Below are 19,456 nucleotides of genomic sequence, written 5' to 3'. Positions count from 1 at the left end.
ATAGTTTTTTAGTGTAAGATGTCCTAAATTTAATTGCATAGGACATACTTATTCTGAAAAATTACTTGCTGATGATCTCAAATTCACATTTAATTAGATAAGTCCTGAGATTTAAAAAATAAAATAAATCTGGCAACCATTATCCATCTCACTCTTTTTTTAAGCACTAGAGAGATTCAAGAGTTGCCTCAAAGAGCCAAAAAACTATCATGTATTTGTGATAGTTCTGTGTTTAATGATGACCTCAATTAAGCTGTAAATCTGTGAGCTAGCAGCTATCATGAACTTCACAATGAGAGATTAAGTCTGACTCTGAGATTTCCCATGTAAATTGCCTTTTTGCCTCCATCATGAACCTGCTTGTTTGGTTCTCATTCCTTTGTGTCCCAGTTAATGCCGATCAAGTTACGAGCTGCATGAATGGTTGGTCTGATTTAACCATGTCCCCTGGCCTTGTGGGTTACTTATTTGATGCAGACTGGTGGTTAGAACATCTTCGGGTGAACTTGAGTCCATGCTTTTAACTGCTGCTCTGTCCTGCCTCTCAGCCCAGCAGCCTGGTAAATTGGTGATAGGGTGGATTTTAGATAGGGCTTAGAACCCCTCTACATTTACTGAAGGGGAAGGGACTGTGAAGTAGGATAATAGGGTACCTGCCACTTCCTTGAGAGCATCTGTGAGCAGGGGTGAGTGTCTACAGGTGGGGCAGCCCCTGTCTCCTCATCTGTGGCATCCCAGGGTTCTACTCTTTCCCAGTCAGGGTGTAGCATGTGACACTGAAGTGGCCCCCTGCCCCAGACCCCTCAAGAGGGCAGATCTGCTCCTTCTGAGAAGCAAGGTCTGCCTGGCTGACCTGGCTTGGTATAACTAGTCCATACCCAAGACCTCCCAACTTACCATCTGTTTCTGGGATACCTGGCAAGTCTCTTCCATTTCTGTGGGGTTTCCTGTTGCCAAGTCTACCCAGCCTGCAGGGCTGGAGCTATTAGGGCTCAGTGATTTCAGAACAGGAAACCAAGGGCTAGTGAGGGAGCCTAACCTGGCACACTGCATGGGTAAGTGGTCAGGACCTGCCTACCCGACATCTTCGAGAGGAAGCTGAGAGGTTTGGCCTTCCCTGGAGAAGTGTGAAGAAAAAAGATGGGGGCAGAAGTGAAGTCCCCCTCCTGGATCCATTTCAACAAGAGCACACATCCTTTTCTGTCATGTATTAACAGTTGCATGTAAGAAGTTGTTTATCTTAAAAACAGTGGGGGAGGTTCCTGTAATGCTTGGGATTTTGGACCTGCCTCCCACCCCTATCATGCACGATATGCCCCTATGCCATGAGTGAATGTCTAGGTGAACAGAGCATATTTTGTTTAGGCCGGAAGTTGGCTTCCCCACCAGCTGGAAAAGCTCTGGATTTGAAGGCAGGAACTGGATATTCAGTGCCAGCTCCACACAATTCACTGGTCACTTTGGGCACAGCCTGGTCCCTCCTGGGCTCAGCTTTCCTGTGTGTACAAGGAGAAGCGTTCTCAAGTCCCTTCTAGCCTTGCCTGAGTCTGAGAGCCTCTCCACGCCAATAAAGTAATCCAAAGTAATTTGGGGGAGGCAGGGGACTCAGAAGCCTCTTGAAGAGAGAATACCCTAGATTAAAATAATAAAAGTGAATTTGCATTACCCGAAGTGGTGGGTTACCAGGGGAAAACCAGCTTTGAGGTCAGCAGCCTCCCACATCAGATCAGTAGAGTCAGGCAGGCAGCAGAGTGTTGCTTGTGCTTCAAAACCTTCCTGAGAGGGATGGCTTCTGAAATCCAGGGCCTAGCTGCCCAGTGCTTGGCCTGTCCCTCAAGAGAGCATGCAGGAGCCCACAAGCAGAACCTGACTCATGGAAGAGGTTTTTTGTGTTTTTTTTTTTTTTAATGTGAATTGATTAGCAGTATTTTTAAAGCAAGAAATTTCTTTTTAATAATCTTTCTACTTTTCTTGAAAACTCAGAAGCTCTGGAAACACTTAAGTCTGTGTTTGAGGGTAGAGCCTTGGCTGCTTCTGTGTGGGTGCTGTCCCCTTTGCTTGCTAGCTGTGCTTCCCAAGCTCTCCGGGGTTGCCAGCCATGCCTGGGGCCTGGAGGCTTAAGTCTGGGACCTCTGGGGAGTTCCTTTGTGTGTTGTCTGCCACATACTCTCTCTGTCCTCTCTTTTCCACGGCTGGCCCGTGGTGTTGAGATTAAAACATATGGATTCCAACTCTCCGTACGGAACGCCAGGTCTAGACCCCACAGGGATTGCAGCTGCTGGACTGTACAGATGTGTGCTGCTCAGTCCTAATGCAGAGGGGCAGCTAACCTCTCTTCCCAGAAGAGAGCGCTTTCAGATTTTTTTGAGAAACACCTGTGCTTCTGTAAATACTTTCATCAGTAAATGTGTACTGTGAGCCTGCCATGTACCTGCTGTGACCCTGGGTTTCAGTGGCCAGTGGGCAAGGTAGAAGCAATCCCCACCCTACAGAGTCTGCAGTCATTGTCCACAAAGGGTGTGTTATAGGCCGGCAAAGCCCAGGGATGGGGTCAAGCAGTACCAGTGATTCAGTCCCAGCTTTGGAGGTTTGTAGCCTCCTGAACTGTGGACAAGTCATTTAGCCTCTCTGAGCCTTAGTTTCTTCATCTATAATCTGGAATCAGCATCATATCTATCTCCTAAGTGGTTACGAAAAAGAAATGAGCTACCATAGGTAAAGAACTTTGGCACCTTCCAAGGATGTACTACAGTAATTATTGGGTTTGAGATACAAATGCAGCTGTTTCAGGGGGTGGCTCTGAAGACCCCAGGTTATAGACTGAATTAGAACTTGATCCGGAGTTGCTAGTTGGGTAGTTCTTTACATTGGGCACTCAACAGGGAAGGCTTCCATGGAAGAAATCTGAAAGTAATGCTGAGATGTATGAATAATGTCACGCAGATATACTGTGTGACCCTGGGCAAGTCCCCTTGCCTCCATTCCACTTTATGAGCAGTTAGACTAATAGTGTCTTTTTGAGGCAGATGAGTAAAATCACACATACAAAGCACTGTAGACTAGCACCCATTTTACTGCTCTCATCAGAACCATATGTGCTCTTCAGAAAGGCTTTGTTAGGTGCTGGTACTTGGAGGCCAGGGGCTCCACTGGCTGTTTGTGTCTTCCAGCAGTAGTATTATTAATTATCTTCGGTCAGGGCTTTTGGAGCTAGGATGAGCCACAGGGACAGATCCCATGTCTGATCAGGAAGAGTGGGGGCACCAGGCCTCCTGGGTCACCAGAGGCTAAAGATAGTCTACTGGGGTTGGGCCTGGTCCAGGCCCGGCAGCATCATGTGACTGGAACCCAGCAGCCCTGCCCATCCTCCCAGGCCAAGGGGTGCACACTGGGGCTGGCAGCTTCCTTTGAGCAGAGCTGCTAGACGGGTTGATCTTTTGAAGTCCCCTACACGCACACATGCACACTCATGCATGCAGGGATGCCTTTCAGCCCCTTCCTGTGTTTCATCCACAGGTCTGGGGGGAAGTCGGGGCGGGAGGTCTGGGCAGAGAGGGACCTCTGAGAAGTGGCAACAATGGCAGTGACAAGAACTGGTGAGCAAGGTGAGGAAGTTAACCCAGTGTACTGTTTTCTTTGTAGAAAAATGTTTCTGCCTAAGGAGTGTTAGGGTGAGTGAGGTTAGGTTGAAAGGCCTGTGGTCCCCAAACTCTTCCTCTATGACTCTGCCCTTAGGTTGGCTTAGGAGGGATGAGCATAGTTGGGCGATATAAACCAGGCTCCTTCTGCCTCACCTTCCCCTTAGATGGTTTCGCTCCCTTCCACATTTGGGGTCCCAGTTTGCAAATATCTTTGGCAAATAATCTTTCCCCCATGTGCCTTAGTTTCCTCATTTGTAAAATGAGACCAGTTAGAAAAACTAGCTCAGCAGTACAACAGTGCATGGCATTTAGTAAGTGCTCAGTACATATCATGTGCACTTGTTAATAATGTTATAACCACAGCTTGTCGCTAGCATCTCTTCTTTGATGAGAAATCTCAGTGGTGGAGGTCTTGCCTTCTGTCTCCTCATACCTTTAGACCTCACGTTACTACTTTTGTTCAATTGAGGAAGATGAGGTTCAGAGAGGGTGGTAAAGTAGTGTCCCCCAAGGTTATACAACTGAAGGGTGCTAGAATCTGGACTAGGACCCAGCCCTGATTTCAGGTAATCCGGTACCTCACAGGCAGAGCTGGGCATGGGGTTCCTCTGGAAGCCAGCATTCCGAGGACACTTGTTGTTCTGCCTGGGGAGAGCTCTGGCTAGAGGTGGAGGATGAAGCTGTAGTCTCAGGAATTGGTACTTGGAAAGCAAAGCCTCTTTTCTTGGTGTGAAATCATAGAGGCGAGATGGGCTTTGTGCACTCACCACTCATTCAACAAATGTCAGCTGCTTTGCTGGGCCTGGAGCTAGACACTGGGATAACTGCTATCCGAACAGTTTGGTTTCTGCCCTTAAGGCACCACATAGTCAGGGAGTGAGGGTTCCGGTGCTGTGAGAGGATGTAGGAGGGGCACTTGACTTGAGGTCTGGGAGGGTCCCTTAGGAGATTGACCTAATAGCCACATACTGGTTAGCAGATTGGTTGAAACCAGTGTCAAATTAAGTAATACAGTCTAATAAATAACCTTGTTCCCCAAAGTAGAAGTTCTTTCTGGTCAGGGTAAACTTAGCCTTTTCAGCTGCCAATCTCCAGGAGATGGTATCAGCCCCCAAATAAACATTTGGCCCTCCCCATTCTTCTGGCAGTGAGGCTGAAATCTCTGACCCCCATTCTCAGTCCCACAGGCTTTCTTCCATCTGGCCTTAGCCTCGTCTCACCTTTTACCCACATTTTTTCCCAAGTTTCATTTCCAGCTTCTCCCTCATACCAGTTTTTTAACCTTGACGTGAAGAGTTTGACTCTCCCATGTACCTTCTCCCCCTAAAAAACCACTGGTTTCCTGTTGCTTGACCAAGTCTTTGCTCCTTAGATTTCCTAGATCTGGCCCCTCTGGGTAGCTTTTATTTCAGAGGATCAGCAGCATTAGGATGTTTCTAGAACAAGACAGCATAGAAAATATTTCTTTTTATCTGGTTTTGTAGTGGGTGTTATGGGTTTGGCCCTTGTGTAGGCTGAGAGAGATTCTGGACGGCGGGCTCTCCCCGTCTTCCATGCTGAGTAAAAAGTTGAGTTACCAAATTTCTTCAACTGAAAGGGAACTCCAGGCCTTCCCTGCGCTCTTCTTTCCTCTAGTGCACCAAGGGCTTATGTCACAGCCTCCTCCCCCTCCAGGACTTGTGGTAAATCCCTTTCTTTCTCTCCTCTTTCCCTGGGACACCTGTCCGAGAGCCAGGACAGTTTCTGAAGGGCAGTGTCCGGAAGAAGGGCCAGACTGGAGCTGGACAGGGGATGGCATTTGTATAATCTGAATCAGTGAATTGAGTCACTTGATCCCCAGGAGTTACTCTGATTCTTTTCATATTGAGAGATCATTTGATGGTCTCTTTTTCTCTTTAACCCTGAGGATCAGGATTGCTTAGAGATCGTAAACTTGGTGTGTGAATCTGAATTGAAATATTTAACATTACTATATGCTGAGCACTCTTAACGCTCTGGTGCTCTGTTCCATTAGCTGTCACAGCGGTCTTATAATTGTGACATCAGTTTTACGGATGAGGTAACAAGTTCAAAAAGCTTCTCTGGGCACCTGGGTGGCTCAGTCAGTTAAGCATCAACTCTGGATTTTGGCTCAGGTCTTGAATCTCATGGTTCGTGGGTTCGAGCCCCACAGTGGGCTCTGCACTGACATCACGGAGCCTGCTTGGTATTCTCTCTCTCCCTCACTCTCTGCCCTTCCCCTGCTTATGTTCTCTCTCCCTCATTCTCCCTCCCCCCCCCAAAAAAAAAAAAAACCCAACTCAAAGGGCTTGTCAAGGGGCAGAGTATGTAGGGCCTCCAGCCAAGTGCAGTGGATGACAAAGTCCATGTGGTTATGATAGGCTGTCTACTTTTCTAGACAATGTTTGAATGAAGGGGTGACAGTTGAGGAAGAGAGAATCTCAAGAGGGTTAGACCATCAGTGTTGTGCAGTCAGCCACTCACTTTGCAGGGGGAGCCACCCTCTGCCCTGCCCACCCTCAGCACCTACTTTCTGCCTGCCTTATTTTCCGGTATCCTCCATTATTCATAGCGGTTTAGCTGCCTTGTCCCCACCACTCTCAATAATCTGAAGGAAAAATAATGGGTTTGTCATGCACATACAGGTGCTCCACAACCACACATAGAGATTTTGATGTGCTTTGTTTAGTACACAGATACATGTATGTATATAGGGAAGCCTCTTCATGCCCTGGGACTAGAGTACAAGCTAGTTCCTACAGTGCTGGCTCCTGGCTCAGAATGGTCCTATGGGATAGAAAGTAGCTTTTCTCCTTTTCCAGATACCTGTTAGCCCCTGACCTGTCTTAATCAGGAGGAAGGTACTTAATCCTATAGCCTCTGTCTGCCATCCTGCTCCTTTAGAATAGTGGGCCTCAAGTAGGGTCCACCTCGCCACTCTTCTACGTTCTCCTGTACCTGAGAACCCTTCCCTGTCTTCAGTAACTCTTTTTACCAGAAACACCAAGGAAGCGCCCTAAGATTGCACCAGGAAAGAGTTGGTGTGTGTGTGTGTGTGTGTGTGTGTGTGTGTGAGAGTAAAAGTGCGAGTGGGAGAGGGACAGAGAGAGAGAATCCCACGCAGGCTCCGTGCTATCAGCACAGAGCCCAGACTCACGAACCTGGGAGATTATGAAGTGATTTGAAATTGAGAGTCTGGTGCTTAACCAACTGAGCCACCCAGGCACCCCCAGGAAGGAGTTTTGACACTACCAGTGGCCACATAGGATTTGTGGCAAGCTGGAAGGAGCACTTGAACAAGGAGAGTGGAGACCTGTGGCTTTCATCTTGGCTCTTCCCTAGGGAAGCCATTCAGGGCCTCTGTTCCCTGTCTGCAAACAGAGGGGATTAGAACCATGGGTCTTTTTTGCTGTTCTCACCTTCTCCAATCATTTTCTTGAGCCAGGTGCAGAGTGGTGAGTTTAGTGCTTTCTGAGCTGGGCTCGGGTCACTGGCAGCTGGCACAAGTTTCAGAATGCAGCAGTGGGAGAAGAGGGCTTGTTCCCTGTTTGGGCTGAGATGATGCTGGACGTAGGACTGGCACCTGTTGCAGAGGATTGGTTTTCATAGGGAGCCCTTTCAGATGCTAGGCCCTGTCTATTATGGAGCTAGAGAGTCGTCTTGGTTGGTTACCTGGTGAAGAATTGCGGGGAGGAGACTCGGAAAGGGATGTGTAATTGATGTCAGAAAGCCAAGTCTTTTTTCTGGTCTCCCGCAGGGCCTGAGAGCAGGGCATCTGACTAAGCCTTCCTGCCTTCGCTTAAGCCCCACAGGATTGTAACAGATCTAGGAATTTTACGTAAAGGCAGAAATAGTTCTCTCTCCCTAGTAGACTTTTCTGTCCATCTGAGAGACTTTGTTTTTCCTTGGAGCAGGGGCAGCCTGAGGATGTAGCTGCAAGCAGAGTAAGAGCAGGTACTCTGGGTCCCGGGGGCAGAGGGAGACTAGCCAGGAATGGGCTTTTTTCAACAAACTTTGCACAGGACTACTTGAATATTCGTGTGTATGCCCGGACTATCCGTGTTCCTTTAGTCATCTTAGGGTTAGTGGGGGAATGGGGAATCATTGAGGTCTTTTAGTGACAGGATGACTCTCCTATTAATCAGAGACCGAACTTTCAGTACTTTAACCATGTCCCTTTGTGATCTTGGCTAATGGAATGTCAGGCAGGGTGATCACAGGATAAGACTTTTCCCAATTTTAAGAATGTTTCTTACGTTTATTTTTTATTTGAAGAAACAGACAATGACCTGAAAAACTTTGCCTCACTTTTTTGAGGACAGTCTTCAGGAACACCTTACCCTCTGAGCCTGATTCACCTTTTCCACTTCTTGTTAACGAGCTTGAAGTTGTGGGCCCTTTGGCCTGCTCTTGTCTTGAGAACAGGCTGGGTGTCCCTGGAGAAGTGATCACTACCCTAACTCAGGTGTAGTCAAGGGAGGTGATCCTGTAGTGGCTCCGTCTGGTTTGAACACCAGCCTCATCTGGGAAGCAGGTGGTATTAGGTTTCTCCGAGCCACCCAGGATCAGCAAGAAAATCGGAGCATAGTAGTGTCCTGATCCTATGGGCTCCATCCTCTTGGGACTGAGAGATTTTCTGGGTCTCCACCATCCAGCACTTGGTATAGAAGATGCTGTGGGCTGGGTTCCATAGCTCCATCTTTCAGAAGGCATGAGGGGTGTCTTGAGGGGACAGTGGCTCCGGTAAGGGTTAGAAGCCAAGGATGTTGTGGCCTCACAGTTGGGAGTCAGGCAAGGACTTTCTCCTTATTAAAAGAACACAGGTGTACTCAAGGACTAGAAAACTCCTTTTGAGACCAGCTAGGCAGATTTCTCTGTTCAGAGACTAGGAGCAAAGTGATGGGAGAGAAGTGAGTGAGTAGAGCCCCAGGATGTACCTTTTCCCGTGGGTCTCTTAGGGAGGAAGGGTTCAGAAACCCTTGTTCTTTAGAAGTATATTGGGAAAGCAAGTGTAGGTATAGAAGGGACCAGACCCTTTGAACCAACAAAAAGGTTTCTTTTTAAAAAGCCTATGTCTTAATTGAAACGACTGGAAAATTCCAAACAGAATTAAATCACTGTTAACATATTACTTTACTCCTGATGGTACTTAGTTCTGTGGCCTTCCACAATTCTTCCTTGTGTATAGGTACCTGTGCACGTTTTTTGTTCTATAAAAATAGGATTGCAACTTTCCTCACTTACTGTGTTTCATATCTTTTATCTCTAGTAAAGCGTAATCTTTTTAATGACTACTCTAAAAATTGTGCGAAAAGCTTTTTTTATTGTTTATTTATTTTTGAGAGAGCGCGCAAGCAGGAAAGGGGCAGAGAGAGAGAGAGAGAGGAGACACAGAATCCGAAGCAGGCTCCAGGCCCCGAGCTGTCAGCACAGAGTTCGAAGTGGGGCTGGAACCCACAAACTGTGAAATCCTGACCTGAGCTGAAGTCAGACACTCAGCCAATGGAGCCACCCAAGGTGCCCCTGCTCTAAAAATTGTTGTTTTAATTTATGTAGCCAGTTTTCTACTGTTGGATATGTAGGTTGTTTTCAAGTTTTTGAAGTTCTAAACAGCACTTTTGTTATGGACATCTTTGTATACAACTCTAAACACTTGTCTAATTTGTACTATTAGGATAAATTCCTGAAGGGAACATTGAGTCAAATGGGTCTCACTTTTTCTTTGCGAACTTGGAGGACAGCAGCATCTTTCCCAATCGACTAACGTTTCTGTTGACTGCAGGTCATTGAGGACAGAGCTGGTCCTGGTGGGGGGTGGGGATGCTTAAAAGAGAGAGTCCTGGATTTCTTGATTGCCAGCTCAGGGTTCTCCTCTTGCCTTGCCCATGACTGCTAGCCCAGGTCTGCTCACACACAGACTTGCACAGTGTTAGAGCCAGAGAAGGCCTTTCAGATCCTTCCTTTATAGAACCTGCTGGGACTTAGGGAGCCTTTAGTTACAGAGCTAGCTCTGGCATGGCCCCAGTCTGTCATGGACTTACCTTCTGCAGGCCTCAGTGCCCTCTTTAGAGGAGGGTACAGAGCTGGGAGGGCCCTCCAGCCTCAGTTCATGGGGTGTTCATGGAGTGTTGGCTCTAGGTTGGTTCCATGACCTCACTTTCCATGATTTCTTCAGAGAGAGGCTGGTATACTTGTTACTGGTGTTTGAGTACATGTTCTTCCCCTCTTCACCATGTCTTCTTCCTCTGGAGGTTTGCAGGTTGCTTGATGCAGTAGGAGCACTAATGAGGGTGAGGAACTAGTGTTGGCTACCTCCATGGGCTATACATAACCATCTCTCCTTCCTTGTTCCCACAGAACATTCTGCTCCAGCTAAGGTGGTGAGGGCAGCAGTTCCTAAACAGCGCAAAGGCAGCAAGGTAAGGCGTAGGAGCGGCAGCCTAATGGGGCTTCCTTGAAGAAAGAGGTGGTGGCCTCTTCTGAGCTGCAAGGTGGTTCTGGATCCTCTCAATAGCAGAGGAGCCCCTTCTGGGCCTCCATTGTCGATGGTCCTAGTGGACAGACTGACTATGACTTCTGATCTCTCAGGGGAGCTGTTTTCTGGATGAGGGGCTCAATGGCAGAGGCATGGCCACCCCAGGGCCTTGATAGCATGTGTCTTGCAGGTTGGTGACTTTGGAGATGCAATCAACTGGCCCACCCCTGGAGAGATAGCCCATAAGAGTGTGCAGGTGAGTCAGTGGGGAAGAGTGGGCAGGTTTGTATGCTATGTATTATTATTCCAGAGCCTGTGTTCTCCATCAGCTATATTTGGGCTGCCAGTGAGTGAAGCAGGAGAGTGGTCCTTAGGCCAGCTACCCACCTCCAGACTATGTCTTGGTGAAGTTTGTGTAGCACTCTTTCGTCCCAGCAGAGAAGCTCATGATCAGTCCTCTCCTTCCAGTGCTTTTGTTCTGGACTGATGGCCTAGATCACTCACTGGCTATGGCCTTTGGCCTTCAGGCCACATGCAGGGTTGCTGTGGACAAGCCAAGGGCTACCATCTCTTTTGTCCCACAAACTACCTGGATGGTCTGGTCTTGTAGGAAGTAAACATACGGCCCCTGCATCGTCCTGGGGGGCTGTCTCTGTTACTGAGAATCAATGAAGGTAGAGAAGCAAGTTGTTTCCCACTTCCTGCCTGTTTGAACACACTTCGCAGTGGAGGCATCTCAGGCATAAAAACAGGACCTAAGAATATACGTAGTCCAACCCATTGTTGCATGCTGCATCTCCCCTGCCCTGCTTTTCTCGTGGCAGGGGCCCTTCTGTCCCATCCTAGGAGGCTCTCCTACTTGCCTCACCCCCTGTTACTGTGCTTCCTACTGCAGCCACAGCCCCACAAGTCCCAGCCTGCCCGGAAGCTGCCCCCCAGAAAGGACATGAAGGAACAGGAGAAAGGAGAGGGGAGTGATAGTAAAGAGAGCCCGAAAACCAAATCGGATGAATCTGGAGAAGAGAAGAATGGGGATGAAGACTGCCAGCGAGGGGGCCAGAAGAAGAAAGGTGAGTGGCTTGGAACAGGGCTTGGGAGAAGTGGCAGGCAGAACTGTTAAGGGTCAGAACTCGGGGCTGCCAGACGAGGGCTCTCAGGAGCCCTGAGAAGTCCTTGGGAGGCTGACTGGTGTAGGCCACCAGGCCAGCAGCCTTCACTTCCGCCTTCCGTCCGTCAGTTCCTTCTCTTGCTTAACAGGCATCCGGTAAGCTCTGTTCTCAGCAGTGCACAAGACAGATGAGGTCCTCGTCTCAGAGGAATATTAGTATATCTTGCTGTGTTGTTGTCCCATGTGAGATTTCATTTAAAACAAGAGTTCCCATTGTCCTTGCTGAGGTGCTGAGGATACAAGGTGGGATGCTCTAACAGAGATTCAAAGTAACAGGTTTAAACAAGAAGTTCATTTCTCTCATCTGACAGCTGGGTGTAAGTAGGCCAGGCCTAGAATGGCAACCATTTCTTTCCTTTCATCTTACTGTGGTGTCTTGGCTCTTCTCATCCAAGACGGCTCACTCTTTCCCTCTTCTTTCCAGCTAGCAGGAATGGAAAAGAGAGAGAGCAGCTTCCTTATGCCTGGAATTGACTACTTTCATGGAACTCTCATAGACAGAATTTTGACAGTGTCTAAAGGGAGCCTGGAAGTGCAGCCTTGATTCTGGGCAGCCTTGTGTCTGGCTCCAGAAAGGGGTTCTCTGACCATGGAGAAATTGATATTAGGAGTCAGCTACGAGGCTGTGTCACACTGAGGTCCGTGGCTTCCTTCTTTTAGAGATAAAAATGAGGTCTAGTGTGGGTCATCAGATTGAATCAGATCTGTTGCTCCAGACAGCAAAGAATCGTTAGAGGTAGGGATGGCTAGGAGAGCACTCTCCTCACATGCCCATGCTGTCCTCCAGGGAACAAACACAAGTGGGTTCCATTGCAAATAGACATGAAGCCTGAAGTGCCCAGAGAAAAACTGGTCTCGCGCCCTGCTCGCCCACCAGAGCCACGACACACGCCTGCCAGCCGCGGGGAGATCAAAGGTATGCACCGCCCACTGTGGAGGGCCTGGGCATGGGGGTCACCCTCAAGCCTGACCCAGTGCCCCTCTCCCCATAGGGTCTGAGCCTGCCACCTACGTGCCCGTGCCCATGGCCCCCCCCACCCCAGCCTGGCAACCAGAGACCAAACCGGAGCCTGCCTGGCACGACCAGGATGAGACATCGAGTGTGAAGAGTGATGGGGCTGGTGGGGCGCGGGCTTCCTTCCGTGGCCGTGGACGGGGGCGTGGTCGCGGCCGGGGACGCGGCCGGGGTGGCACTCGAAGTACGTGAGGCCCCTTTGGGCTCCGGGATGTCCGAGGGAGCGTGGCGGGGGTGGCGGGCAGGGATCTCCTCTCCCTTATGGCACCCATTTCCCCTGTAGCCCATTTTGACTACCAGTTTGGCTACCGAAAGTTTGATGGTGCAGAGGGGCCTCGCACCCCCAAGTACATGAACAACATCACCTACTACTTTGACAACGTCAGCAGCACCGAGCTTTACAGTGTGGACCAGGAACTGCTCAAAGACTACATCAAGCGCCAGATGTGAGTGGACAGGAGGCTTCTTCCTGGAGGGATACATAGGGGCCCGGGGGCCATCAGAGGTGGCTGCTGACAGAGTAGGGATGGGCAGGTCCTGCTGCTGCTAGCGGCAGTGCCTGCCCCTGGCTGGAGCTGAAAAAGTTAACTGCTGCTCATCCTTTAAAAGCTTATTTTTCGTAAAGGTAATGTTTGTTGCAAGAGTAATACCACATTTGCGTAAAGAAAATTAAAAATGACCACAACAAAAAGAAGAGGCAGCGTCCAGAGTCCAGCCCCTTGTGCACTTCTGTTTGTAATGGCAGCGCTGTCAGAGTGCTAGCAAACACTTAAGGAGTTCACAGTCAGCGAGGCTCAGGGCTAAGTGCTTTCCAGGCATCCTCTTATTTAGTCCTGCAGCCATCCCATTCCTATGAGCTGGGTCTTCTCTCCAGTTTATAGGTGAACAAACAGACCCAGAGCATTGCCCAGAGTTTCATGGCTAGTAAACAACATAAGGCACAGATTTGAATCCATTTCTGTCTGATGGCGAAACCCTAGCTCTGAACCAGTCTGATACATTGTCCCTCCGTCCAATGGGGAGCCGTACGAGGAAGTAGATGATCTCGGTAAAGTGCAGTAAGTAGTATTTTAGGAGCTGAAGAGAAAGTGGCCAATAATATTGGAAGTGGGTTTTAAAGGAGGATGAGGGGTTGACCTGGCATACACAGAAGCCGAAGGGCAGGGGGAATGGTTAGAGAGCCATAAAAGGATAGCATCTCTTTTCAGCCCATCATATTGTACATACAATTAGGGTCAGGGTCGGCAGAGGCTATGTGCTGTAGCCAGGGTGTTCAGAACAAAAAAGACAGACTCCTAAATGATGCAGCAATCATCCGTCTTCTCCCCTCCACCTAGCGAATACTACTTCAGCGTGGACAATTTAGAGCGAGACTTCTTCCTGCGACGGAAAATGGATGCTGACGGTTTCCTTCCCATCACCCTTATTGCTTCCTTCCACCGAGTGCAGGCCCTTACCACTGACATTTCACTCATCTTTGCGGTAGGTCTCCCTCCCTGGGGTTGGGGTGCAGGGGAAGGAAAGGTCCTTACTTAGCCAACTGGAGTTTGGGCCACGGCAGAAAACCCTGGAGGAGTCCCATATGATGAGTTCTGCTCAAGTCTCCGGGCTTGGCCAGCCTCTCTGCCTCCCTTCTTGCCTCTCTCCCCCTCTCGTGGAAAATTGCAGACAGTTCAGAAGTAGACAGAGTGGTATGAAGGAACCTAGCCTCAGCAGTTACCACCTCATGCCCCTTCTTACTCCATCTATCCCCCATCTGCTTCCTCACCACTTTGCAGAAAATCTCAGGTAACCTGACATTTCATCCATGTTTCAGTACTTATCTTGAAAAGATAAATACCTGCTGAAAACATAGTCACCATGTCCATTATCACATTACAAGTATTAACAGTTCCTTGATACATCCAGATACCCAGCCAGTTGCAAATTCACCCTACTTGTCAAAACTGAGAATCAGGATCCAGATGAGACCCATGTGTTATCTTATGAAGTCCCCCCTCCCCCTCTCTTTTTCCTTGCAATTTATTGTTTGAATGAACTGGGTTGTGTATCTTGTCGAATTTCTCATGGGACACAGTGGTGTCATTTAACATATTCTTCTGTATTCCAAATTTTTTGTAAACTAGTGGTCCAGAGCCTGATCAGATCCAAGATTCGGGTTTTGGGGGTTTTCCTCCCCCCTGTCGAGAACAAAGATAATGGTCTGTTCCCTCAGGTGGCACATAGCATTTCATTTGTTCTCTTGTGCTAGAAGCTGCTATCGATGACCACTGCCTATTATTTCATTAGGGATTGTAAAATGGTGCGATTCTAACTCTGTCAATCTGTCTTCATTTGTTAGCTGGAATACTCTTTAAGGAGGAACTTTGCCTCATCAGCTATTCAGTTACCAAGAGGTATGGTTTGTACAGAAAGGGCAGATCAATGCTTGAGCTTTGTTAACCAGTTTTCAGAATTATGAGTTGATTCCTAATAACTTTCGAGGTTTGCAGCTTGGGATTGTTTTTGTTGTTGTTGTTTTGTTTTGTTTTTGTTTTAGTATCTTTGAGCACCATTAAAACCTGTGGATTCGAACATACTGCAGGTTTTTTCAACCCATTGCAGTTCATTTGCCAAATCAAATTGTCCCATCTTTGGCTAGTGGAACCTTGGTTCATCTTGTGCGTTCCTGCCTCAGATAGGGGGTTGGCCATATTTTCAAGAAATTCTAGGTCCTCTCTTCTGGGAAATGGTATTTCTATACCACAGTCTGATTTGATTGTTGCTGTTTTGATTGGTGATTGTTTCTGTAGCTTTTTTTTTAATGCATCATGAGATAATACTGGTATTTTCCTTCTTTCTTTTTTTTTTTTAAGTTTATTTTTTAATTATTTTGAGAGAGAGAGACCCAGGAAGGGGCAGAGAGAGGCAGACAGAATCCTAAGCACGTTCTACATGCCCAGTGCAGAGCCTGATACGGGGCTCAACCTCCCAACTGTGAGATGATGACCTAAGCTGAAATCAAGAGTTGGACTCTCAACTAACTGAGCTACTCAGGTGCCCCTATACTGATATTTTCTATTAAAGTTCAAGACTGCAAGGTCTTTATTCAACCCCAACGATCTTCTATTTGTAATACTCCTTTCTCCTGTGCCCCAAATTCTAATTGCTGATGACATCAACATAATTGTTCATTTGTTTTATTCAACAGTTTATATACCTTATGCTTCTAATTATACCTCTACTACTAAAAACAGGTTTTTTCTACTTATACATTCAAATGACTGTTTTCAAGTTACTTGACATCATCTCTGTGTGGTTATGTCTTTAACTTGATGTATATTAGTTTCGTTGGTTTCATTTCACTCTCAAGTTATAGGGACTGCTTTTGTCCCCCTTTAATTTTTTACTTGTTTCAGATTTAGGTAAAACATTTACATGGTTCAAAGTCAACATGGTATAGTCCTAGAAGTCTGATTTAAAATTCTCACTTCTACCTTTTTCCCTTTATTCCCCTGTAGGCAACTTATTTTTAATCTTTCCATTAAAAAAAAACACAAGTAAAAGCCTCTCCATGTATTTGTATCCTATTCCTTTCTCAGTTAAATGGCAGTGTATAGTGCCTTTATTTCTTGACCTGTTTTTTGTTTTCACTTACTACATCTAGAAGCTGACTGAATAGTAGAATATAATAGAAAGATGCTCTTCATTCCTGTATACAGTTGCATATATATCTTTTCGTATTTTTGCCAGTACATCCTTGGTATAGATTTCTAGAAGTGAGAATGCTTCACTAAAAGGCAAATTGCCAGATTCCTTTGCTCCAGGGCTTGTGCCTTTGCACTCTCACCAGCAGTATAGGAGAGTGCCTCTCTCCCCAGTCTGTCTGTGCCTGTATTTCTCTGGGGGCAGATTCCTGGATGCAGAATGGCAAGGTCAAAGGGCAGGTGGGTTTTCATGTTGGTACCCTCCTACAAAGTTTGAACAGCTCATTTGCCCGCCAGCTATAGAAGATGGTGCCAGTTTTCTTACACCCCTGCCAGCACCAGACTCCTACCTGAGCTCGTTGGGCCCAGTCATTTGTCTGCCAGCTTCCAAAATCTCATTCTGTCCAAGTCTTTTCTCTGCATTATCTCCCTCCTTCTCTCCTGCAGGCCCTAAAGGACAGCAAGGTGGTGGAGATCGTTGATGAGAAAGTCCGCAGGAGGGAAGAACCGGAGAAGTGGCCACTTCCTGGTCCCCCAATAGTGGATTATTCCCAGACTGATTTCTCCCAGCTTCTCAACTGCCCTGAGTTTGTGCCCCGCCAGCACTACCAGAAGGAGACAGGTAGGTACTGCAGGCATGTAGGTGCCATCCTGTTTTCCTTGTCCCCCAGCCAGCAGTCCTCCCCAGGGCTGGCCTCAGGAGGAGGACTAGAAGGTTGAGGGCCTCACCTTTCCACCCTTCAGAGTCCGCACCTGGCTCTCCCCGCGCAGTCACCCCAGTGCCAACCAAAACAGAAGAGGTCAGCAACCTGAAGACACTGCCTAAGGGCCTGTCTGCCAGCCTGCCTGACCTGGATTCTGAGAACTGGATTGAAGTGAAGAAGAGGCCACGGCCGTCCCCAGCACGACCCAAGGTGGGTGGGACCTGGGCTGGAGCACTGAGAGGGAATATCACCTGGGCACAGGGCGCTGAGGGGCTAGCTGGCAAGCTGGGTGTCTCCAGGTGGTGATGGGAGCCAAAGTCAGCAGCGACTGCAGGAAAGCTGCTGGGCCTGTTTCCCTTTCCAGTGAGGACCAGCTCTTGGGATAGCCCTGGCCAAGCGACATTTTTCACGTGAGGAAATCAGACAGCCTCTGGCAGCAGTGTCCTAGGTTTCTTGATGTTTGGCTCTTATTTTTACCCCATCTAAATTGCTGGGGCTGCTTTAGTGCCTGAATGTGTGTCCTCATTGTCCCCTGTATAAGCCTCTTAGGGCCTCTGAAGAGGGAAGGGAGAGGGAACAGACACACAGCCTGAATGTAGAGTTAGTCTAGACTAGAACACCAGTTTCCTGTCATTGATGGCTATTGACCTTGGGCAGCTTGTTTAATATCTCAAGTCTTTAGTGTTCCATCTTCAGATGAAAGAAAGGGCATAGACTGCTCTAGAAATTATAAAGCAATATGCCAATAGCATGCATTGAGTCCACTGTTAGAGAAGTGTTTCCATTTCAGACTAAAAGGAGTGCCCCCTTTTCAGAAGTAGATGTGTGCTCTGTCTGTCCCATTCCCCACCTCCTCTTTGAAGATCTCTTTGGTCTGGGGCTTGTAAGGAGGCCTCGTAGATGACCTTGGACTTGGGGGCTCTGAAATTATATGCCCCGTTTTCCACTGTGCCACTGTGACTGCCTCCCTTATCTTCCTCTTGTTCATACCCCAACTTCCCTGTCTCTTCTGGCTGTGGTCCTTTGACAGAGTGTCTGGGATTAGGCCAAAGTCCTGAGGATGTTAGGAGGTCTAGGGCTACAGACTGTGAAGGCTTTGGAAAGAAAGGCAGGCTTAGCTCCCATTCCAGAAGTGGAGCCCCACTCAAACGTGGCCTGTCTTGAACCTTAAAGTAGCTTTGGAGTTTACGTGGGAAACTTTTTGCAAAGCATGGAATTGACTCTTTGGATATAGGTTATGAGGTAGACAAATGCTTCTGCCCCAGAGTCTCACATAAATTCTACCTTAGCAACACTCTGAAATACTTTCTTTTTGCTGAAAGCACCTTGTTTTCTCTTGCATCTGGAACATGCTGTTTTTTCTGCCTAGTACACTCTTGGTCCCTGCCTTCATCTGGCTTCCTTACACTCATCCTTTAGGGATTACATCTCCTAGGAAGCCTTCCTTGACTGTCCCCACTCCCACCTGTAGCTGGTTAATAAGTGCCTCTCCCTACATACTCCACAGATCTTACAGTCAGTCTTTACCGATACCACATTGCACTTGGCTGGCTGGTTGTTTAACGTTTTCTCCCACTAAACTGTGAGCTCTTTAATGAATTTTATCTTGTTCATCCTTCTGCTTTTAGGTTCTTCATACAGGGCCTGGTGGGTGCTTGCTTACTCATCAGAAAGTTGATCATCTGCTGTTGCTAGATCCCAGTCTAGGTACCAAGGATAGGATGAAAAGCAAGGCAGCTATGGCCCTTGCCTTATGAAGCTCCCATTTTCTTGGGAGATCTTAGATAGATGGAATGGATGGATGATGTTGAATGTATGTTGAACTTCGGCTGTATGCTCACTCCCAGGCTAGGGAAATGAGAGCACAGGTAGCTGCAGGGAACCTGTCACCGCATTGTTTATGAATGACTGTGTTGTGAGCTGTGAGGGGAAAAAAAAAGCCTGGAGTCCCAGGGGACTGGCTCCAAGCCTGACAGCTGTGGCTTGGTGGCATGGCCAGTGCCTCTCTCTTGGCGGACATCCACAGAGGCCGGTCTGAGGACCCCCTGGTGATTCCCTCTCCCCATGGTCTGTCTCCATTTTAGAAGTCCGAGGAGCCCAGGTTCCTCCACCCAACCTCTCTGCCTCAGCAGCTGCCCTCTCAGCAGCTGATGTCCAAGGAGCAGGATGAGCAAGAGGAACTAGATTTCCTGTTTGACGAGGAAATGGAGCAGATGGATGGGAGGAAGAACACCTTCACCGCCTGGTCTGATGAGGACTCGGACTATGAGATTGATGACCGGGATGTCAATAAGATCCTCATTGTCACCCAGACGCCACCTTACATGCGTCGGCACCCCGGGGGGGACCGCACAGGCAACCATACCTCTCGTGCCAAGATGAGCGCAGAGCTGGCCAAGGTCATTAACGATGGGCTCTTCTACTACGAACAAGATCTGTGGACTGAGAAGTTTGAACCTGAGTATTCGCAGATCAAGGTGAGGCTCAGACACAGCGGTGGGGGAGGAGCCTGGGCTACCTGTGATGCTTGGGAAAGGGGAAGGCTGATTAGCTGTGTGGCCTTGGACACAGAGCCTCAGTGTCCTCGGGTATGTAAAGGGGGTGGTGATTGAGAAGAGATGTGTAAACACTTTGTAAGCCACACCAGAGTGGGAGGTGGCCATGTGCCCGCTGAGCATCGCATTCACTGTCACAACAGTTGGCCAGACACTAGTGGGGAAGAGAATAAAGGTTAGATTGTCACTTCTATTCTTTTTTTTTTTTTTTT

The 19,456-nt window shown here is 48.1% G+C and overlaps 1 protein-coding gene across 2 annotated transcripts in view; it reads left to right on the top strand.

The window, feature by feature from the left end:
- The window catches only part of LARP1 (La ribonucleoprotein 1, translational regulator), a 55,563-nt gene that overhangs the window by 23,740 nt on the left and 12,367 nt on the right, over positions 1–19,456 (top strand). The window contains exons 2-11 of one of the 2 annotated variants that reach the window (XM_039257458.1): positions 9,999–10,060; positions 10,307–10,372; positions 11,012–11,186; positions 12,072–12,200; positions 12,277–12,483; positions 12,583–12,745; positions 13,637–13,781; positions 16,433–16,607; positions 16,730–16,899; positions 18,774–19,166. In XM_039257458.1, coding sequence (XP_039113389.1) covers positions 9,999–10,060; positions 10,307–10,372; positions 11,012–11,186; positions 12,072–12,200; positions 12,277–12,483; positions 12,583–12,745; positions 13,637–13,781; positions 16,433–16,607; positions 16,730–16,899; positions 18,774–19,166 — 1,685 coding nt within the window. The remainder of the gene's footprint in view (positions 1–9,998; positions 10,061–10,306; positions 10,373–11,011; positions 11,187–12,071; positions 12,201–12,276; positions 12,484–12,582; positions 12,746–13,636; positions 13,782–16,432; positions 16,608–16,729; positions 16,900–18,773; positions 19,167–19,456) is intronic. The other variant, XM_039257459.1, reaches the window with a different exon arrangement.

Source organism: Hyaena hyaena, unplaced genomic scaffold (genome assembly GCF_003009895.1).
Source record: "Hyaena hyaena isolate Hyena2069 unplaced genomic scaffold, ASM300989v1 scaffold_619, whole genome shotgun sequence".
Taxonomy (NCBI): Eukaryota; Metazoa; Chordata; class Mammalia; order Carnivora; family Hyaenidae; genus Hyaena; species Hyaena hyaena.
Note: the sequence above shows the minus strand (reverse complement) of the source record. Positions and strands in the feature narration are given on the sequence as shown.